Source organism: Solanum stenotomum, chromosome 11 (assembly GCF_019186545.1).
Source record: "Solanum stenotomum isolate F172 chromosome 11, ASM1918654v1, whole genome shotgun sequence".
Taxonomy (NCBI): Eukaryota; Viridiplantae; Streptophyta; class Magnoliopsida; order Solanales; family Solanaceae; genus Solanum; species Solanum stenotomum.
Window position 1 is genome coordinate 3431901 of NC_064292.1, and position 23652 is coordinate 3455552.

At 35.5% G+C, this 23652-nt stretch overlaps 4 protein-coding genes across 6 annotated transcripts; 1 reads left to right on the forward strand and 3 right to left on the reverse strand.

Annotated features, from left to right (window-relative positions):
* The first annotated feature begins 244 nt into the window (after positions 1 to 244).
* LOC125845099 (ABC transporter G family member 3-like) lies at positions 245 to 6785 on the forward strand. The gene is made up of 9 exons (XM_049524520.1): positions 245 to 567; positions 1527 to 1698; positions 2465 to 2578; positions 3361 to 3489; positions 4236 to 4427; positions 4774 to 4860; positions 5812 to 6084; positions 6281 to 6388; positions 6499 to 6785. The coding sequence occupies exons 1-9, from the start codon at positions 260 to 262 to the stop codon at positions 6754 to 6756; spliced, it is 1641 nt and encodes a 546-aa protein (XP_049380477.1). The 5' UTR covers positions 245 to 259; the 3' UTR covers positions 6757 to 6785.
* A 451-nt stretch (positions 6786 to 7236) lies between these two features.
* Positions 7237 to 10129, reverse strand: LOC125845100 (elongation factor 1-alpha-like). Of its 2 annotated transcripts, none has more exons than XM_049524522.1 (3): positions 10017 to 10129; positions 8698 to 9176; positions 7237 to 8428 (listed from the first exon to the last, which is right to left on the reverse strand). In XM_049524522.1, the coding sequence occupies exons 2-3, from the start codon at positions 9157 to 9159 to the stop codon at positions 7547 to 7549; spliced, it is 1344 nt and encodes a 447-aa protein (XP_049380479.1). In that variant the 5' UTR covers positions 9160 to 9176; positions 10017 to 10129; the 3' UTR covers positions 7237 to 7546. The 2 variants fall into 2 exon arrangements, with proteins under 2 accessions (XP_049380479.1, XP_049380478.1); XM_049524521.1 differs by having other exon boundaries at positions 8698 to 9168; positions 10017 to 10065.
* Positions 10130 to 11228: 1099 nt separating this feature from the next.
* On the reverse strand, positions 11229 to 18878 carry LOC125845103 (protein disulfide-isomerase 5-1). Of its 2 annotated transcripts, none has more exons than XM_049524526.1 (5): positions 18674 to 18878; positions 15382 to 15440; positions 13685 to 13860; positions 12518 to 12623; positions 11229 to 11579 (listed from the first exon to the last, which is right to left on the reverse strand). In XM_049524526.1, the coding sequence occupies exons 1-4, from the start codon at positions 18791 to 18793 to the stop codon at positions 12529 to 12531; spliced, it is 450 nt and encodes a 149-aa protein (XP_049380483.1). In that variant the 5' UTR covers positions 18794 to 18878; the 3' UTR covers positions 11229 to 11579; positions 12518 to 12528. The 2 variants fall into 2 exon arrangements, with proteins under 2 accessions (XP_049380483.1, XP_049380482.1); XM_049524525.1 differs by having other exon boundaries at positions 11229 to 11608.
* Positions 18879 to 21718: 2840 nt separating this feature from the next.
* Positions 21719 to 23119, reverse strand: LOC125844525 (acyltransferase Pun1-like). Its single transcript, XM_049523837.1, has one exon. The coding sequence runs from the start codon at positions 23117 to 23119 to the stop codon at positions 21719 to 21721; it is 1401 nt and encodes a 466-aa protein (XP_049379794.1).
* Positions 23120 to 23652: the final 533 nt, after the last annotated feature.

The following is a 23652-nucleotide window of genomic DNA, read 5'->3' on the forward strand; positions in this document are numbered from 1 at the left end:
TGATGAAAGTTCTTTTTATCACAACTGCCAGCCCTTCTTGTTCACGGGTGTATAAAAAGCACATTATACTAGAATCTACTCATGTCTTCACTCCTCTCAATACATAACCCAAACAATAATGCGTAAATGTGATGGTTGGTGGTTAATGCAAATTTATTGCTGTCTTATTAAGGAAAGAGAGAATAATATTACTTCATTCAGTTTGATTTTAAGAGATGACGAGCTTGACTATTCTTTATCATGAGCTCTGCCTTTTGATATGGAATTTTTTTGCCTGCAGGGATTTGTTGACAGAGAAACTACTCTTATTGGAACGTTGACAGTGCGTGAATTCCTCTACTACTCAGCATTGCTTCAGCTTCCTGGTTTTCTTTGTCAGAAAAGGAGTGTGGTGGAGGATGCTATTGATTCTATGTCACTGGGAGATTATGCTAATAAACTTATAGGTGGACACTGCTACATGAAAGGTCTTCGAAGTGGCGAGAGAAGGCGTGTCAGTATTGCCAGGGAACTTGTTATGAGACCACACATTTTATTTATAGATGAACCCCTTTATCGGCTTGACAGGTTTACTTCTTACACCAAGTTTAAATATCAAAAGGATTGTCACCTAACACTGTTAACTTTATACTAAGCTATTCATTGTTGGTAAATGCCTCCCTAATATGTCATGGATTAGATGGGAAAGGAGATTTATTGGCTGGTCTTATGTGTTACATATGCAGTGACAGAGAAAATGATTTGAGTTTACTATCACCAAATAAATCTACATAAACTTCATCAAAAAAAGAAAAGAAAAGAGATCCACATAATCCTGCACATAAGTTACAAATATGTTACCTGCCTCAGAGCCTTCTCGTCTTTATTGGGTCATCAAATAATTCTGAACCAAATCTTGCATACAAACATCACACATACTTCCCCCCAACTAGGCCGATCCTTGGTCAGTCTAGTTTGCATCATAAAAACTTGATGTCATTGCTTTCCTCCCTGTCAACAAGAAGCCAATTAACTTTTGATACTTCCAGAGTTTCATCAGTACTACTATGTGCTGATGTGGGGTTTATATAGCCTTGGGCTCTCCCACCTCAAGAGCTAGCTTTTGGCGTGTGGTTCTCCTTGGGTTGTAACTTCAATCAAATGAATGGCCTTTTTTGATTCTCTATAAAGTTTTTCTTCCAATCAATTTTTTTTTTTTGAGATGATAACAAGTTTTATAATACTAAAAGCACAAATATTTATAGGGAGATGAAGTCAAAAAATTATCAACTGGCAAAAGTTCTATTCTTCCTTACAGAGACTCTGGTACTTCTAATAGAGACTCAGTGGCATCTATATATTCCCGTTTCCACCAAAATGAAACAACATGGCCAGTATAATCTTACTTGTAATTCACACAACAAAAAGAGAAGATCTTGTGATTCATTGCGGTTGAGACTTGCCATTTTAGGCTCTTCACTCTATTATATATGTTTATTAATGCATTACTCCTAGTTACCTGATGTTCAATCAATTGTCACATTCAGTGTTTCTGCACTTCTGATGATGGTTACACTGAAGAAGCTCGCAAGTACCGGCTGCACTCTGATATTCACCATTTACCAAAGCAGTACTGAAGTTTTTGGCCTTTTTGATCGCATTTGCCTCCTCTCAAATGGAAATACATTGTTTTTTGGGGAAACTTTGGCTTGCTTGCAGGTAATATATTTGAGTATGCTTCCACACACTATGCCCTTCTTGATTCTTGTACAGTTGCTTTTCAGCAATCAGGAGTGCATCAAATAGAACAATTATATACTGAAAGATACAAATTGGTGTTGTGATAAGGCTTTAGTTGCTCGTTTCTTGTATGTAAGATTCATAGATAATTGAGGGATGTGGTTTATTTGAAAACTAAGAAGCCAAATGTATAATTCAGATGACACTCTTACTATAGGATAAAAGTGATCCCTGTAGTTGAGGCATAAATGGTTTATGTATTACCATTCATTTAAGGGTGGTAATTATTTTGAATTACATAGTTTCCCATAGTTAGGATTATTACATTTTGTTGCCTGCTTCTCTTAGAATTGGGATGTGGATGCAAGATTGTCCCTGTTGAAACTTATTTTGCAACATTGAGTATCTGGATTTTAGTAGTCAAAAGTGGGTCATGTACAAGCATCTTCTGGTCAAAGCTGTCTATATCTCAGTATATAGTAGCATTATCAATAGGAGGAAATCAGTAACATTTACTTTGCTAGTTTCTAGGTAAGAGGAAATCATATATTTGAATTATTGGGGCCAGACTTATTCCCAAGGGCTAATATTGCACAATCACAGGGTTGTGGGAGAAAGAAGGAAATGATTTTGTTTTTTTATTTGGGGGTGGGGGTCGGTTAGAAGCTGTGTTTTCTTACACAGTATTAGGTTCTCGATAAGAATAACTGTCAGAGACTGACATCATTTTTTGGTGATGGTGAAGCACTTTTCAAATGCTGGTTTTCCTTGCCCAATCATGCAAAGTCCTTCAGATCATTTCTTGCGTGCCATAAACACAGAGTTTGACAGGATCATCGCGATGTGCAAAAGTTGGCAGGTATTTTCCTGAAAATGTTTGGACTCCTTAATTTGTTGCCTTAGCAACTCAATCATACCGATTCTTGCTGGTTTGTTAGCTAACAATATGAATAGAACATCTACGGTCTACTTTTGTGGAATATACTACCATCATCATGCATGACTCACTCATGCTGCTGTTCTATTGATTAGAGTCAATTCTTCTTCTAAAGAGGAATATGTCATCGTTTAGGAAAGCTATCATAAGAGTGTCCAACTGTTCCCTCACAACCCTTCCCCTCCAAGAAAAAGAAAAAGAATTTATGGTTTTCCTCTAAGTTTGTATAACTTGTTTTTTTTTTTTTTTTTTTGAGAAGGTAACATTTGTATTTCTATTTCCAAAAACCAAACCTTCCACAACATGTTACAGATTCCTAATTACAGATTAAAGAGAGTATAACAGAAGATCTTCAATCCTATGACAAAATTTACAAAAATTACAGGGATCCTAAGACATTCATAACTGATTCTAGATCTTCCATATACTCCTGTTTACACCAAAAATGAAACAACACAAGACAATTCATCTTCATCTTCTGAATAGTGTTGCTCTTGTTCTGATGACATCTAAGGNTGCCTTCCCATAGAAAGTTCCTTCTTAGAGCATCCAATCTATCAATTACTCCATCTGGGATAGGGAAAAGGGACATCATATAACTAGGCATAGAGTCCAAGACACTATTAATAAGTGTTAGTCTTCCCCCTAGGGAAAGATATTGACTCTTCCAATTCACTAGTCTTCTTTCACACTTTTCTGGACAGGATGACCACGGAGACTTGTCAGCAGTGAACATGGATACTGCTGTTGCTATACGTACCCTTGAAGCAACCTATAAATCGTCGGCAGATGCTGTTTCTCTCGAGACTATGATAGTGAAGCTCACTGAGAAGGTATGTTTTTACAGGAGATCTGATATCTGTCACTATTAACTTCATACAGAACTTGAATACTCCTACCTGTGAAATATAAATACTTATCTTGTATCCTCAAAAAAAAAAAATACATATCTTGGGAGCTAACATATTTAATTCATTCAGTTGACGATGAAATTATTGTGGCAAACAGTTACTCCCTTCCTTCCATTTATATGGAACTTTTTCCTTATAATCCGATCCAAAAAGAATGACACCTTTGTGTATTTGGAAATAATTCAACTTTAAAATGTTTTCACTTTACGCTTGATGAAATGTTTCTCTAGCCACATAAACGTCATGGCAAGTTTAAGACTACAAGTTTAAAAGTCTTTCTGTCTTAAACTCCGTGCCAAGTCAAACTATGTTGTGTAGGTTGGAATGGAGTGAGTACTTCTTTAAGATGTAGTTTGCTGTTTGATGATTAAGAAATAATGGTTGTCTGGAGAAATCACCAAAACCCTTGAAGGATGCAATTGTTATACACTCTCTGGTCATTCATCTCAGTCACTTCAAAATTTTGTTATTTCCCTCAGAACTCTTCAAAGTTTTAAATAATTAACTAAAGTTTTTGTCTTCCTAAATTAGTAGTAAGATTTTAGCTTTACCAAACAACCATTATTGCTAGCGCCTGAACTTAGTAAGATTTTTAGGTTTTTTAAACAAACATTATTTCTAGCACCTGAACTCCAATATACTCCTTGATTTATTGCTATGTTGTTCAGGAAGGTCCATCTCTCAAAAGCAAGGGAATGGTAGGCAACTTAACACGAGTTGCAGTGTTGACTTGGAGATCCTTATTGATTATGTCAAGGGAGTGGAAATACTATTGGCTTAGGTTGATTCTATATATGCTTCTCGCACTTTGCATCGGTACTGTATTTTCTGGATTGGGGCATACCTTATCATCTGTTGTGGTAAGCTGATAACCATCAAGACATTAGATATGCCTATTTTCTCCTTTGATATTTCTTACTTAAGTAGTATGCTATATAATGTGTGGACATGCCATCTTCTGAGCAGTTTGGTTATTTACCTAAAATGGTAAATTTTGTTTGCCAAGGCAACTTTTGATTTTATTTGTGTTATATGTTGAAAAGAGGAAATTATGTACAGCAAGAAATGCATGTATCCAAGATTATTTGGTTATTTATGGACTGAGTTTCTCCACTATGATGTTAGATGTTCTTCTCATGATAACTTTTTGCGATCAATCTTCCTTATTTTTCTGATTTAAACATTGACCTCTTTATTGTGATGCAGACACGAGTCGCAGCAATTTTTGTATTTGTTTCATTCACCTCTCTATTGAGCATTGCCGGTGTACCTGCACAGATGAAAGAAATTAAGGTGATCCCTATAGCTTTTTTGTGATTCTTTTGGATAACATGCATGGATGATTCTATGAAACTTATTGCTTATATAGTGATTTCATGTTGGAAATGAATGCAAGAGATGCATGTTTTCAAACATAAAGAGGCCACATGATAGGGAAACTATAGACAGTACTCATTCTCTTATTGTTGCTTAGTAGGCCATGATCATTCTTGTCAAGACGGTGTAATCTCTAATCCAGTTCCATCTTCAATTCCCTGGAATATCAAGTTTAGTATTAGAGAACCTATTCTATAGTTTTCTGTTATTCCCGGTTTCAATCCCCATATCAGAATCACTAGAGGTTATTTTCCACCCCTTTTTTTTTTGAGGACTGATCATCTCTATGCATACTAAATGATCGCTTAAATTGTGAAGTTATGAGGTCTAGATGTGATACTTGTATTGCAATTTTGGGGGATATATATTAAGAATGTGTACTTGAATGTATTCGACTGCAATGCTCCGCCAGGTGAATTATCTTATACTCAACTACAAAGTATAAACTTTCCCAGCATGTTGCATTTAAGTCAAACTCTTGGCTCAAATTCGTCAGGCCAAAAAAGAATGCTTTTGGACTTGCATCTTGAAAGCAGCTTTTATGTGAGTAGATTCATGGAAATATTGCTTTTATGTGAGTAGATTCATGAAAATATTGTAAGGCTGAAGGCCTTGTGACATTAAGGTCTTAGAGACTATTCTTCCTGGAAACAGGATAGTTAGTATAGTATGTATCCAACCTTTCCTTCAATGGAGGTAAGGTAACTATATAATCTGTCACTGATTTCTATTTATCTTTTACTTTCTGTTGCAAAAGTTAGGTTTCGTTATTGAATGCTGTGTAGGCCAGTTTGTTCTTTGATCATCCAGCTCAAAAGAAAACAGGAAAAAAACAAAGACTAATCAGGGTGTTTCTATTACATGCAGATATACGCCTGTGAAGAATCAAACCAGCATTCTGGTGCATTTATTTTCCTACTTGGGCAGCTTTTTGCCAGCATACCTTTCTTGTTTCTCATCTCCATTTCATCAAGTCTCGTCTTCTATTTTCTTGTTGGCCTGCGGGATGAGTTCAGCATGCTGATGTATTTCGTGCTGAATTTCTTCACATGCCTATTGGTAAATGAAGGGTTGGTACTCGCTGTTACTTCCATTTGGCAAGACATCTTCTGGAGCATCTTGATTTTTGTCTCCATACAAGTGAGTTTCGTCTTAAATCTTAATGTATTGAAGATATTATTTACCACGAATGAAGTTTACATATTTCAAGAAAAACTAGTATTGCAATTTTACTGATCTATAGGGTTGTTACACATGAGATCTTCCCTAGTCTAGGATTTATTTGATTTGACATCTTTCTTCTTCCATTCAACGGCTGTGGTCTTCTACATTTCAGGTGATAATGATGCTTTCTGCTGGCTTTTTAAGAATCCGAAGTTCTTTGCCAGGACCAGTATGGATGTACCCCATTTCTTATATAGCTTTTCATACTTACTCTATCCAGGCAAGTTCAAAAATGATCAAACAATTGGCTATAAATTCTTTCAAATGCATGTACTTGATCACTAGGTGGTCATCTCTTATAAATATCTTAAAATCGCATCTTTATTTCAGGGGCTCTTGGAGAACGAGTACATCGAGACCTCTTTTGCAGTTGGTCAGGTGAGGACCATATCTGGTAATCAGGCTTTGCAAAATGTATATGACATATCTGCTGATAGCAACTCTAAGTGGAAAAATTTGTTAGTATTGTTTCTTATGGCTGTTGCCTACAGAGTTATTGTTTTTGTTTTGCTCAAGTTTTATGTCAGGAAAAACCTCTTTGTACCCAAACTATTTCTCTGTAACCAAAATACAAGGAATTCAAGATAAATACTATACTCCTAGCAACTTTTGGTTCAGTTTCTTGGTTCATAGCTTTTATACAATGTGGTATAGTGGGAGTATATCTATGTTGTTTGGACTGTCCAAAATGTTGCTGCACCCATGTCGACTCTCTAAATATGCACTACTTTTGGAGTATATGTCATGCACCTGATGGCTGTCCCCAGAACCCAAAAATTGTGTATTTGCAGCTACCTATTAGGTTGTTGCCTGATACAATGGGAAACCTCAATTTGTCTTAGTCAGCTTCTAAATATTTATCACAGAGATGTTGTGTTCTAAGTGACCTTGATTATTAGTGGATGAATATCATAATGGTAGGTAATATTTTCTCATTTGTCTAAGCTTTAGTGAGCGGAGTTTTTTAATAATAACGGGGTAGCAAGTATTCAATGAAATAGTTGAGTTGAGGCACAACTCCAGAGACTTCAAGGGAAAAGGCAGGATGGATAATGCAAGAGAAGATAATCAGCACAAAAACAGAAAAGTACGATTTACGTATTATACGGAACACAAATAACATATCTTTAGAGACGTCTTGGATGGACCAAGACACCTCTAAAGAAAAACCAAACGACTCGAACTATGTCTTTTGCCTCCGTCTGTCAAGCACCCAGTTCTGGGAAAGGATACCTGACATACAAGGCCGAAAACAAGAACCCAACAACATAAAAGACTGAACATGAACAGGAAGAGTAAAGCATAGCAAGTTTTCGTAACACACTTTATTATAGTAGATATCGATATCTCTGGGTACTCCAGAGTTGAACTGCACCATTCATTTTTTCTTCTGAGCAGCCTTGGTGACCTTGGCTCCAGATGGGTCCTTCTTGTCAACACTCTTGATAACACCAACAGCAACAGTTTGACGCATGTCCCTCACAGCAAAACGTCCCAATGGTGGGTACTCAGAGAAGGTCTCAACAACCATGGGCTTGGTGGGAATCATCTTAACCATACCAGCATCACCGTTCTTCAAGAACTTAGGCTCCTTCTCGAGTTCCTTACCAGAACGCCTGTCAATCTTAGTCAAGATCTCAGCAAACTTGACAGCAATATGGGAGGTGTGACAGTCCAGCACTGGAGCATATCCATTTCCAATTTGTCCTGGATGGTTCATGATGATGACCTGAGCGGTGAAGCTAGCAGCCCCCTTAGCAGGGTCATCCTTGGAGTTGGAAGCAACAAATCCACGCTTAAGATCCTTAACCGCAACATTCTTGACGTTGAAACCAACATTATCACCAGGAAGTGCCTCCTGAAGAGCTTCATGATGCATCTCAACAGACTTAACTTCAGTAGTCAGACCAGTAGGACCAAAAGTCACAACCATACCAGGCTTGATGACACCAGTTTCAACACGACCTACAGGGACAGTCCCAATACCACCAATCTTATAGACATCCTGAAGTGGAAGACGAAGGGGTTTGTCCGAGGGCCTCTTAGGTTCATTAAGCTGGTCAAGAGCCTCAAGAAGTGTTGGACCCTTGTACCAGTCCAGGTTAGTTGATCTCTCAATCATATTATCTCCTTCGAAACCAGAAATGGGCACGAATGGGATCTTGTCAGGGTTGTAACCAACCTTCTTAAGGTAAGAAGACACTTCCTTCACAATTTCATCGTACCTAGCCTTGGAGTACTTAGGTGTGGTAGCATCCATCTACACAAGGAATAAAAACATATTAGCAAAACATGAAACATCATTCTTCAGTTAACATCTGTTTGAGTAGGTTAAAGTCCCAATCATTGGGGAATGGACTTGGACAATCCTCCCCTCATGAGTTAGCTTTTGGGGTTGAGTTAGGTCCTGATGCTATATCTTTACATGGTATTAGAGTCAGGTCCATATCTGGGCGTTAAGGGGGTGTTAGAGTGGGTTAAAGTCCCACGTTGGTTGGGAAATGAGTTACACTTGAAGAAAGAGCAAACCTTGTTGCAGCAGCAAATCATTTGCCTAACACCAAGTGTGAAAGCAAGCAACGCATGTTCACGAGTCTGTCCATCCTTAGAGATACCAGCTTCAAAACCACCTGTCGTGGAGTCGATAATCAGGACAGCACAGTCAGCTTGAGAGGTACCAGTAATCATGTTCTTGATGAAATCCCTATGACCAGGAGCATCAATAACAGTACAATAGTACTTGGTAGTCTCAAACTTCCACAAAGCAATATCAATAGTGATACCGCGTTCACGTTCAGCCTTAAGCTTGTCAAGAACCCAGGCATACTTGAATGACCTCTTGTTCATCTCAGCAGCTTCTTTCTCAAACCTCTCGATGACACGCTTATCGATACCACCTAGCTTGTAGATCAAGTGACCAGTGGTGGTAGATTTTCCAGAGTCAACATGGCCAATAACCACAATGTTGATGTGAACCTTCTCTTTACCCATGTTGATCAACTAAAAGTCTGTCAACAATTGAAACAAAAACTCTTCCCAGTTAACATACCAACACACAAGAAAACAAGTCTAACATATGTCGAAAACATCCAAAAGTTTTGTGTTCTATGTCTATAACAATCTGACAATTCATACAAAACACAGACATAGAGAAATTCTGAAAACTCGGATACATCAAAATCGAGTTTTGGTAGCCAATCAACGAAACAGATAATCCAACGATGATCAAACAATATACACAAAGACCGAACAATCTACAAGGCAAATGTTCTTCTCCAGGAACCATGAGACATTTAAGATGAACAAAACTAATGAACTTTAGTCACAAATCTTGAATTAAATTAATCAAAGCTACTATAAAATATATAGAAACAGAGCAAAACAGAGTAATCATGAACATGAATCAAATTACTCATCAATCATGGAACAAATTTGCAAGCAAACTAATCAAAACTAGTACTCCCTCCATCTCATTTTACGTGACACAGTTTGACTTGACACAATATTTAAGAAAACGATATTTGTGGTTCAAAACAATCCTTAAATATTTATGTAGCTATATATCAATTCATCACGAGTAAAAATAAAGTTTAAAAGTTAAATTGTTTCTCATAAGAAGGTGACAGTTCTTTTTTGGGACAGACGAAAAAAGAAAAAGGTGTCACATAAAATGCGATGGATGAGAGGGCATATTAAAAATATAGAAACTCAACAAACATCAACCAAATTTGCATCAAATTACTCTAGCTAGTATCAATTTTATTAAAAACTGGTGGATCATGGAACAAATATGCATGAAATATACATAAACTAAGCAAAAATGAATGATGGAATATCATATATCTAACCTTGAGAAGCACAGCACATATAATAAGTTGAAAAATGGAGAATTTAAGTTTACAAGAGGTTATTGGTTCTATATATATAGAGGAGGATGAGTGAGCTTAAGTCGGTTTACGTTTTTTTAAAAATAAAATAATTAATATTTAAATAGGAAAAAAAAACAAGTCAAACATCTTAACATCATGTCTTGAATACAATTGATCAAATTTACTTGGCCTCCAAGTCTAAACATTACATTCTATGTCCACATTTCTCTTTTTATTTTTATTTTTTATGACATTATGATGTTGACATATTCCAACACTTTTTTTGAAATTATTTTACTACCATATCAACAAATTCAATATAATCTCATAAGTTAAAGTTTGTTTTAATCTTAAAATTATTAGTATTATAAAAGTATAATGTAACAACAAGAAGTAAAATTTCATGGGTGGGGTGTTCAGAAGATGAAGTGTACGTAGACTTTACTCCTACCTCGTGAAGATAGAAAGGTTGTTTTTAAAAGACCCTCGGTTCAGGTAACATATAACAGAGTTGATTTAAAAGGAAAAAGACAAAAACAATGAAGACACCGCAAATAATAGGAGAAACATTCTAAAGGATACATATTGAAATTTAGTTATCGTGTGATCGTACAAATATAGCGTGAGATATTTCCTGCATCGAACTGTTCTTTCAATGTGTTTTTTGTGCTCTATTGACATTGTTAATGTTTATTAATCAAACCTAAAAGTTACGCAACCAAAACCAAAACATTTTGATTTTTTGATCCTATTTCCAAGTAATATTGTGTGTATTTTTGAAAACAATATGTTATTCATGTTTACTCATACGAGACAAGAATGCACGGTTTGCTCCCACATTCATTGACCAATTTTCGATCTCGTCAGGGTTTAGGGTATCGCGATAGTTTAACTTTACAAATGAAATTTCATGATAATATTCTAAAGTTTCACCCGTGGAAATTCAAACTCTATGATAGTACAACATCTATTCGTGGAATTTAATATACAATTTAATCCCAAAATGCTAATATGGCAGACATAGCTTTTTAACTACACCAAGGAGGCCAACTCCTGCCCTGTGCCGGAAGGTCAAAGAAGTTGGTGATTTAGCAACAGGAAACTCGATGAACAACGATCGTAATTATAACGATCCTAAGCTAGAGAAATTCCTTTTGAAAAAGCATAACGATCAGGGACCCATGAAATTTCAAAATATTTGCAAGCATTATATTTTTTGGTCTTGTCATTACAGCTGCATTAGCTAAATATGACATCTTTACTCTTAGCCAAAAAGAATAGTAGTAACAAATTTCATATCTAACATCTCTGTTATCCTCTTCTCCTTTCGAGTATCTTCGGAGTTTTACATTAATCATTTAAGAAATCAACTCCTTCATCGTTTGCCAATGTCAGCCTACTCGGATTCAACAAAATCTTAGACAAGAAAACTAGGAGAAAAGAAGCCATCACCAGTACAGTGTCACTGTAAAAGAAGACGGTGGTAGTCTTCATCCGTTCTTCTAATCTTCTCAGTATTTTGCTTAGGAAACACTCCCTCCCCTGAAACATAGCAAAAATGTACCTGTTACCTGTCATTGTCAAACCACATTTCAGTGGACACTTGGGGATTTGGACCAAAAAGGGATGAATGAAGTGGTTTTCAACTTTGTGTGAAATGATTTTATATCGAAATGCAAAACTCGGAGGCATTTAGGGGTCGTTATGTTGGGATTAGTTATGATGGGATAAGTTGTGTTGGGATTATTTTTTATTGAGTGTTTGGTTTGTTGTATTCAAAATAATAAATTTTAAGAACAATTTATTTGTTTACAAAAATCCCCTTCATTAATGTAAAAAGTGATATAACAAAAGGGTTGAAAGAGACATTTTTGTCATTTACCTATTTTATCCCGGGATTACTATATCACCCAAGGAGAGGGATAACTTATCCCGGTACTAATTATTAATCCCGGGATAAGTTATCCCGAACTTGCCAACCAAACAACAAAATAAGCGGTACTATAAGGGGTCGTTTGGTTTGAAAATGAGTTATGATGGGATAAGTTATGTTAGGATAAGTTATGTTGGGATTAGTTATGATGGGGTAAGTTGTGTTGGGATTATTTTTTATTGAGTGTTTGGTTTGTTGTATTCAAAATAATAAATTTTAAGAACAATTTATTTGTTTACAAAAATGCCCTTCATTAATGTAAAAAGTGATATAACAAAAGGGTTGAAAGAGACATTTTTGTCATTTACCTATTTTATCCCGGGATTACTATACCACCCAAAGAGAGGGATAACTTATCCCGGTACTAATTATTAATCCCGGGATAAGTTATCCCGAACTTGCCAACCAAACAACAAAATAAGCGGTACTATAATTTAATCCCGGGACTATTTGGTATTATCCCTCACACCAAACGACCCCTAATTATAATTTAATCCCGGGATTATTTGGTATTATCTCTCACACCAAACGACCCCTTAGAGTTTACCTGACAGTAAGTTATAACTCTTTATCATCATCTGCTTCAGCTTTTGTTGCTGCTTTCTCTACTTCTTCTAGTGCAAAAACTTTCAGCGATTCAATATCCCTCGGTCCTACAGCAACAGATGTAAAATACAGGATTCCCAGTCAAATAAAAGTTAATGGGCACTGAGGTGGTGAGACCAGCTTGTTACGTCCTATAAGTTTTCACAACTTGGTGACACAAGCACATAAATGGCGAGCCATGGGCTAACACACATACAAATAGTGAAAGACGACATATGGTACCATGAATTTTAGCATGAATAGAAGCTAAACAGCCATCTTAAAATGTTCAATTACGGACTTAGACAACAATATACTCAGCAAAGTCCCACAAGTGGGGCCTGGGGAAGGTGGGCAGATGGGGTGTGAGCAGACCTTACCCCTACCTTTGTGGGGTAGAGAGGTTGCTTATGATAGACCCCCGGCTTAAGAAAATTGGTATTCAGAACAGTTTGAAGGAAATGCAAGAGTAAAACGCTATGAAATTACAGACTTAGACCACACATCAATTATTATCTACAAAAATCTGATCAACTTTCCTTTAAAAAACATCACTCTAACAACATAAATCACTTAATGTGGCTCCTATATAACCAAACATTTCAGCTACTTATCCACTTTCTTTTAGTATTCTTCATGTGGCTGACCTTACAGCAAAACATTCAGCTTCATAATCTCATCACAGCCGTCCTAAGAGTAATTTGACATGGCCCACAAGCTCCATTACTAGATGTCCAAATATGTTTGATAACTAAAAGCCCCTTGCACTCAGCAAGAAATGGCTAAAACCTGCCTCCAACAAATTCATGTGATAAACTTTCCAGTTTTAGATGTCCTAAATATGTTTGACACAGGTTTACACTATTATCTTGTTCAACAATTCACTTCACTTAAAAAAACAAAAATAAATTTAAAGCATGATATGTTACGCTTATATTGTTGCACTAACTTCAATATTATCTCCTACACAAACTGATATAATCACAGGACAATTCAGAAAAGCAGATACAGATTGGTTGAGTAGAAAAACAAATCCAAATTACGTATCCTTGTAATTTGAAACAAGAGAAAGGATATTTTAAATCGACTATGAGATAGTTAAGATAAATTTCAAAGAAAAACCTTCTACCTTGGTACTTTGCGACTTCTTCTCCATTGTAGAAGAGTTTGAATGTGGGGTATGAATGAATATCAACTTTGTTACACACTGGTTTATCTGTACCACAATCAACTTGTCCCACCTCTATCTCATCCTCCCCTTCCATTGTTTTCCCCAAATCATCCCAAAGTGTTCCCAGGTTCTTGCTGGAAAAAGGTTTCAGAATTAGCAAAACAGAAGACCCTTGCGAGGAAAATACAGCAATGAAAAACAATGTCTAAAATTCTGATGTATATGAATACAAATCAGAGGTAAAACAGTCATCATCCTTTCCATTAATTATATCACTCACTTAATGATATAACGACTTTATCTACTTATTGGCAATATGCCTGAACTTGCAGTGAAGAGGCAAGCCACATTCATGCACTACAAGTTGTTCAGAGCATCAAGGTACCTTTAGGAATTTAAATTTGGAAGCTCAAGAAACGCCTTCATGGATCAAGTGGGATATAGAACTCATATGTGGAGAACAAATGATGTCACTATGCCGTTTAAGTGAGGAGTGTGGAGGAATATTATGAAGGGGTGGCAAGATTTTTATGGTAACATTTCTTTTAGAGTTGGAGATGGGAGAAGAGTAAATTTTTGGAGCCATAAGTGGTGTGGGGGACTTTTGGCTGTGTATTAGCAGATGATACATACATGGGTTCACGATGTATTGCCACTAGAAACCATGACGTTAGCATTGGACTTGTGTTAGAGGATGAGTTTCCATGTATGCATAGAGTTTCATACCAAAGGGACTTATCTGTCTAGCAAATCAGGGGAAGTCTAGGGGGGAAGGACGTTTTGAGACTTGAGTTACAGGAGGATTTCCAAGATTGGGAGAAGAATGAGTTTTAAAGATTGCTTGCTTTACTTCATAAGCATGGTGAGCCAGGTGGTAGACTTGAGGCTTTGAGTTGGGAGTAGGGGAATAACAAAGTTTTCTACCTTACCTATCAAAAAACAATAATAATAACAAAGTTTTCTCTGGCCTCTTGTACAAGCTTTTAATTAGGGAGGAGGATTGTTCTCCATTGGAACTCGATTTGGATCACTATGGTGCAGAGGAAGGTGTTTCTTTCACATAGTCAGCTACTAGGAGGGGTGATTTTGATGATGGAAAACCTAAACCTTAGAATACATAAAGTTGTTTGCATTAGTTGGTGTTACCTATACAAGGAAGCGGGGGAGGATGTGGATCATCTTCTGCTACATTGTAGTCTAGACAAAAGAAAGTGTGCAATATGCTAATAATGGTAATTAGCATGTATATAAAACGTGCTTTAGACTTTCCTGCATTTGACCAAGAGGATTCTTCATGTGCATTGCTAACAGTAGAATGTCCGATGCTGCTTAACACGGAGACGGTAACAATGGCTTTGAACCATGTTACAAGCATCCCTTTCAAAGATTTTTGCCCTAATTGGTTATCATTTAGATCTTGATAGTAGACTTATGTAGCAATAAACACTAAGCTGCACTTGACTTTTCAGAAGACAAACATATCAGCCTACTTTCCAAATGGTTATAACAAATTACTACCAATTCATGATTTTACTGGGAAGCAGATGCTGCTGACATTCGATAATTTAGTCATCCCTGTATATCCCAGACAAACCCACCATTTCATCTGAAGGACAAGACGAAATACTAAGGCAGGCTAGTTTTAAAAGACTTACCAGTGCTTACACCATGGAACACAAAATTTGACAAACCATGCCGTGTCCTTCTCGCTTATCTAAATGAAACACAAAAGAACAACATGAGTATGGTATAGGAGCCATTCAAAGAATTGCAAAAAAAAAAAAAAAAACCAGCGAACTCAATACTGCAAGTATTATTTGTTTCAATGTTGACCACTAATTGATGGTAAAACAAATCATAAAAAAACATAAAGAGAACTTAAATATTTTATTTAACACGTAAACTGCTTATCTATTAAATTGGTTTCAATACTTGGGGGGTCATTAGGTTCAAAAACAAATTATGCAGAAGTTGGTAATGGCGTAGTGCAGAGATTAGTAGGAACGGATGGTAATGCAAGGATATGGGTAATGTGGAGAATATTTTTGTTGTATGTTTGATTTGTTTCAAATATGCAATGCGTAATTTGAAGTATGTGTTTACTTTTAAAATAAGATAAGTTTATTTACTTCTAAACCATGCAATGTGTAATTGAAGTAGTTCTGAATGTCTAGACAATCATGTTTGTTATAAAATCAGTCATCAGCCAAATTTTTTTTGGTATACTAGAGAAAACTTGAGAGCTTTTTTGTCTTTTTAGTTGTTTCAATGCATGTATTCTTATTCCACATTTTATCCGCATAAAACAAAATTCATAACTTATACATGTATTATTTATGGCAACATAGAATAAAGCAACCAAATATGGTATAACTATTAAGAAATAAGCAACCAAATGGTGTATAATTTAAGGCCAAGTACATAAGCATCTCCTAAACTTGTTCGACACTTACATTTTGATACCTGAACGGGGGGGAGTAGTATCTACTGAACACTTGAACTCGAGCCAAAATGTGCCCATTAGACACAATTACACTTATTTTTAGTGTAAGTGGAACTTCTTTTTTCTTTCATTTTCCTCCTACTCTCTCGCCCACCACCATCAACCACATTCCTCTTCCATCCCGCCACCATTGCCACCACCATAACCAGAAGAAAGCCCTACTGAAATTTCCTTTCCTTACAAAATGTCTAATAATTCACTTTCTTCTTTGTTCTCAGCCAATTAAATGCTCTAGAAACCATCAAAAACCAAATCTAACCCCACCTGCAGACGTCAAATTCTTCCAAGAAAGCATCTCATGGTTATTCTCTAACTTGCTTGGACTCGGGTGTGGGTGTCCGATACGGGTGTGGATCAAGAGGTCAGATCCTCTATGACCTAAATATAAGATTTGGGGATATGGATCCATGTGCGGATACGGGTGCCGCAATTCGGCTAAAAATAGAGTTATAAACCTAAATTATGAGATATTATGTGGAAAACTCGAGAAGAAAATAATGATCAAGAGGAGAATCTTGGAAGGAGATACAAAGAAAGGGAGCGACAATAGAAATTTATATATACAAGATATTTCATTTTCTTCAATTTCACCTTAGGTTTTATTTTGATTACAGAAATCATTGAATCTGTCCAAAATTTCTCCCTCGAATTTGGTCAATGTATCCAATACCGGTTGACCAGATCGGGTATGGATCCCACACCCACGTCGTACCGACACGGGTGTGGCACCGAAAGTGAAGAGTCCGAGCAACTTAGGTTATTCTAATATTCAAATCCGGAAATTGGTCCATCTAAATTTCCAAACCATTCTCCACCCTTTTTTCTATTTCTAGCTTCATTCACCATTATTGAATCATCCTCTGAACTCACAAACTTTGTGGTTTTGCTAACTAGAAATTCTAAGACCCATCTGGGGTTCACTCACAAGCACTAAACAACTTTTTTAACAGCTTGGTTTCTCAATTTATAGCAGCTAGAGTTCAGCTTAATGGATATTATTAGCGCTATGAGGTGGTTGGTATAGGACGATTGGGGGGGGGGGGGTTGGCTGGCAATGGGTTTGGGACGATGGCAGGTAAGGGACGACAGGGATTGGGGATGGCTGATTTTTCTTCTTTTGTTTCCATTGTTGACATGTCTTTCTAATTGGCCTTGTTTGCCATGCCACGTGCATGATAGTCATGCACCACACATAATTTAGAATTATCAAATTTGCGTTCAAAAGTTACATTTTTCTACAACATAAAGTATTTAATAGATGCTAATTGTAGTTAAAGTGTCAAAATGAAAGTATTACACAAATTGGGGGTGTGTGTGTGTATTTAGCCATAGTTTAATGTTGATTTTTATGCAGGTCCTATAATGCTTATACATCATCAAACGAGCCCTTAATGCTTATCCCCTACTTTAAAATAGTTGTGTCAAACATGCTCAAGTGCATACTAAATTCCTCTTAGTATATTAGAGATAAACCACTATAGTTTATTAGAGAACTCCTAGTGTTAGATAATCCTCAAGTACAGACTATAGAGTATTGAAATTTTATAGACCAGACAAGCCATTTATATTAAGTGAATACGACTGACCCCAACTAGCTTGGAATTGAGGCATAGATGTTGTTACAAGCTCCTAATCACATTACACAGAAAAATTAATCCGTGAAACAATTAGGAGCATTGTAAGGATACTTGCATCTCATGCAATTCCAACCCAAAATGACACATAACAGGTTCCAATATGGACTATGTTGCTCGAACTCTTTAAAAATGTTGACTTACACATATCGTATTCGCAAAAAATGTACTACTTCCGGACTATCCGACACACACTCGTTGACTTTGAAGAGTTCGCGCAATATAGAATATGGAAACACTCATTTCTTACTTTGACAAACAAAAAATAGTCGAACAAACAAATTAACAGACACCCAGATCAAATTTAGACATCATCACTCAATTACTAATGAAATACTCTATCATCTTTTAAAAAAACAGTAAAATAAGAACAATAATTACTTGAAAAATAATCAAACAAAAATGTTGTTGCACCCGTATCATAACCATTGAAAATGCACTACTTTCGACCGATCCGACACACACCAAATCAACAGACACCCAGATCAAATTTAGATATCATCACTCAATTACTAACAAAATATCATCTCAAATTACACAACAGCATAACAAGAGCAGCAATTACTCAAAAAGTCAAAACGCATACATGTTACAGATCGTATAAACCCTAGTGATTTTCTACAAGGCAAAACAAATCTCTGATCTAAAAAATAACAAATTAAACTCTATAGTGCTCAAACTCTTCAAAAATGTCCACAGGTGCTTATCAATCCACCAAAAGTAGTACATTTTTGCAGAATCCCATACGGGTGTGACAGTATTTTCGAAGAGTCCAAGCAACATAGAAGCAACAAAATAAGTTTTATTTACCTTATCATTAAACGTATCGCCTGTGAGGGTAATAACTTCAGCTTTAGCGATGTAAATCGAACTCAACAAAAAGATGCAACACAATAAGATACAGGAAAATGGGTTCATATAGCGTTTCATTGCAGCCCAGATTTTGAGAAAAAAATTTCACTGAAAATTGCTCTGAATTTGAAGGAGATTTGGATGCCTGAATCGAATTTTGAAGACGATGAGGAAATTTTGAAAGGAGAAAAGGGAGAAAGATAAAGGGTGTTTGGGGATATTTCTAAAGGTTTATGGACCATTTTGTCTTATAATGTTTCTTTTGTGGGTGAACTTCAATTTGAAGTTTGATCCCATTATTTGAGGAGTTAATAACTTTGATGGTCACTCAACTATCAACTATTTTTACAGAAAGTCACTCAACTTTCATTTTCAATTCAAAAGTCACTCAATTATGACTTCTTTGTACAAAAAGTCACTCAACTTATTTAATTATTTTTTTCACTAAAATTTGCTGACATAGAATTTTTATTTTTAATCAAAATTTTAAGAACCAAATATATATCAATTTAAACCATTTAATGACCCGCCCCATTTAACCCGACCCGCTAAAAATATAATATTGAAATTTTTATTTAGGCATTGCATTTCTCCAAATCTTTCAGGATTGCATAAAAAAAATCATTCCGCATCAGAAAAGAGCTTGCTTAGTAGGCGTTTGGCCATGCGATATCATATCACGATATGATATCGTGAGATGAAATCAGCGTTTGGACATGCGATTTTACGCTGATTTCATCTCATGATTTCATATCATGAGAGGTGATATCATATTCTCCAAAAACCATGATATGGAATCACCATGTGATTTCATATCATGATTTGAGATATTTTAATACAACAATTGATCCATGAGTTTATATTTTGTTAAAACAACCCCACATTTATATCTACTAACCATTTGTTTCATATGTAAATAAAATTTATAATCACATCATTACTTTTAAAATTTATTATTCTCACCGACATAAAATTTATTATTCTCACCAACATATAGTCACTTTAACTCACACCTCAAAGTAACAATGTTGGTTCGTCTTCTCGGTCACATGATCGAGAAATGCAAGTTCAACGTGAGGAAATTGTCCGTACTATGTGGGAGGATTATATTAAAGACTAGTACACTACAATTTATGTTCAATTTTTTTTTATTAAATTAAAGTTAGATGAAACAATTACTTAAGTGGAGAACAAATAATTTTGTAATAATTTATTATGCGATTTTATAATTTTTTGTTTGCTTGATAAGATTGAATAAACAATTGGGGCTATTTTAATAGTTTTATAACTTATGGGCTTTTTATGTTTATGAGAAAATATACAACACAAAAATTCCATATCGCATGTCCAAACAAACGTTCAATTTCATCTCATGATTCCATATCATGATACCATATCATGATTTCATATCGCATGGCCAAACGGGCCCTTAATCTTTCAATCATGAGAGACAACTATATACAAGATTTTGTTGCTGAGCTTTGTTTCAATAAGGATTACTCAATTTCCTAATGGATCATAATAATTAAAATAAGGAGAAGATTCTCTTTCACAATCATTGGAGCAGTAATCAGCCTTAGGAATGACTCACAATGAAAAGCACAAGAAAGCATCCCCATTTAAATATATAGATGGATGTCAACCTTAGATATACTAGTACTAGTGTGAAAGCAAATCCCACAGTATTTCAACCATCGAACATTTTTGAGTAGATGGACAAATTACCCTTATGAATCAGCAGGGAACAAGAATGACACAAATTTCACTCTTGTATTAGATAAAATGACTCAGGGATGGCACTAAAAATGCACTAAAAATGCATTACCCTGTATCCTCACTGCCATTCACTAGAGAATAACTCATGCACATAGAGTAGAGGGTGGTGCTGAAGAAGAAAACTTAGGAGAAAGAAGGAGACAATAGAGAATAATTTAGGGAATTAATAATAAAATAAAAAGTTTAATATCATATTTTAAGCGGGTCTGGTTAAATTGGGCAAGTCATTAAATGGTTTAAATGGACATATATTTGGTTCTTAAAATTTTGGTTAAAAATAAAAATTCCATGTCAGCAAATTTTAGTGAAAAAAATAATTAAATAGGTTGAGTGACTTTATGTGCAAAGAAGTCATAGTTGAGTGACTTTTGAGTTGAAAATAAAAGTTGAGTGACTTTTTGTGAAAAGAGTGGATAGTTGAGTGACCATCAAAGTTATTAACTCATTATTTGAGGCGTTTGACATGTTTCATTTTGTTACTGGAAAAATAATTGTTTTACGAATGAAAATTGAAATTGTGTTTGATCATGAAATAAATTAGAGTTTTTCTTTAAATTTTCGTAAGAATAATTTTTGTTGTTGTTTTTGAATTTTTTAAATTTTTTTATGAACAAACGTGTTTTCATGACAAAACGTCATCTATTCGCTTTTTCTTCTTGAGAAATTAAAGTAAATAGTGTTCACCTAAATTGAAAATAGCCGACAGATACATAATATATGTATGTAGTTTAAAAAAAGTAAACGATGAATCTGACGAGTTATTTAACGGAAAAAAAAACCTTTTTTTAAGATACAAGATATGTAATTAATATAAGGTTTGATTAACATATTATTTAGTTTAACAGTATAATTTTTTAATTAATTTTTTGGCATTGTTGTGACACTTTAAAGTTTATTAAAGAGGGTGATAGGTCGTCGATTTTTGAACCATCATTTAAATTATATTTGCAATGTATAAGAATTTACAAGTTTACTACTTTTTGATATGAGTCTAAAGTTGTAGAAATCTTATATGAATTTCAGTCTTTCAAGAATTCATGTGAATATTTTTTTCTCAAAAACAACTTGACATTTAAATTTTTATATTTTATGGTAAATAAATTCAAAGAGGTTTTACAAGGAATAAACAACATACCATAAAATAGAAATTTAGAAACATATAGCCAATACAAATTTATAACCTTGTTGAATTATTAAGCTCCTTGTGAATTCACATGTAAGAATAATTTAGAAAGCTTCCATGCAATATAATTTCTCTTTGTCCTCATGAACATGATTATCACCAACAGGACTAGCAAATTGTAGAAAATCCTTGTCTTGTTCAAAAATGGACATTTGTTGTTGATTCAAGTTAATAAACACTTCAATTCCTCTATTTTGATCTTGTGTATTCATCAAATAAATCATATTGCTAAATGGTGTACTTGCTATGCTTGCTCTTGTAGGTCTCCCCCATCCAAAATCCAAATCTTGGAATGGAATGTTACATACACTACTACATCGATACACATCGTGACATGAACTCTTTTGACGATACGATTGGTCATCCTCTATTTCTGTATTTATTTTATTTGCGTATTCTAGCATCTCTGATACCCATGTGTTTTCTTTGAAATTGTCTCTGGTGGAAAGCTCGTGTTTAGACTTTCTTATATCGGTTACTAATTTTGGTAACCTAAGGTCTTCTAGGTTATATATTGGTGTAGAGAAGGCGGTGAGAATGTTCCCGATTGTGGAGGTTGATTGTATTGAAGGTGGAATTGTTTTTCGTAAATTGGATACTAAAACCATTTGAGACGAAGAATCATTACCATTTGATATGTTTGCACTAGCAATTGCTGCACATTTGTAAACAATTGCACTAACAACTTCAGTCGTAGTTGGATTTTGCACTATTGATGATGGATCATCAACGATCATTGCTTTGAGAGCTCTTATATCGGATTCAGATAAAAAAAACCTCTTTTCAAATTCGATACTTTCTTCTGCATTTGGCTCAACCACAACGGGGAACTTTAGTGGGCCATCGGGTAGAGATGGCATTAATGAATCCTGAACATAATATGAAGGACATGATAATTCTCCACTTGGATATTCTCGGGCTATTGTAGCCCAATCCTTCAAAAAGGAAAAGGCACTACGCGCATCACCCACCTTATGTGACATGCACACACTTATTGCCATTCCTCCACAATCAAAGTGGCTAAGTTGAGCTACGCTCAATCGACCACCATCATTTGCATGAGGAACATTCTTCCAGGATAATCCTGGAGGAAATGTTAAGTCTGGGCGATGAACAATTTGATCCATTGGACAATTAACTTCAACTTCAAAGAACTCAGCTCCAGTGTCATCACACTGAATAGTGGCATTATTTCTTAAACTTCCAACCCATGGTTGATGATAAGTCAATGCTTTTGAAAATGAGTTTTCTAGAAGTTTAGAGAGTTGTTTTGGACCTTGTTCTAGTTGGTGTTTTGGGTAAAATAAAACAAGGGGCATATAAAAATTACCCATACATTGATCAAGAAGTGAAAGTTTGTGAATTCTTTGAGTTGATGGAGTGGGAGAAAAAGGTTTCTCAACTTTCTTGGAGATTGTTGGCAGCAATCTTGAAAAACTAGACATCTTTAGTTTATTTATTTTTAAATGCAAAATTAAAATCTCACACTAGTGAATTTTTCTTCTAAAGTATTTTGTTACTATATGTAGATACATTAGGAACACAGTATTTAAATACTAGCCAAAAAAGTTTAAACAATTTTTTTTTCTTACTTTGGAATGATTGGTCAAATTTGGATTGCCATATACTATACAATATAACTCTTATTTTATTTATTTTAGTCAAAGAGCACCATTTGGAACTGTTCTAGCAATGTCAAAGATCTCAATCTTTATCAAAATTTAATATCGGCGGGATGTAAGGGTGGCAACGGAACCGGGAGGTTCCGGTTCCGGTTCCGGTCCGTTCCGGTCCGTTACCGGTTCCGTCTCGGTTCCGGATAGTGCCGGTTAATTCCGGACTTGTTCCGGTCCGGGAGGGGTAACGGGACGGAAACCGGGATTTACCGGTCCGTCCCGGTCCGGTTAGTCCCGGTTCCGTCCCGGTCCGGTCCGGTTCCGGTCCGGTTCGGAACTCTTTTTTTTTTTTTTTTTTTTTT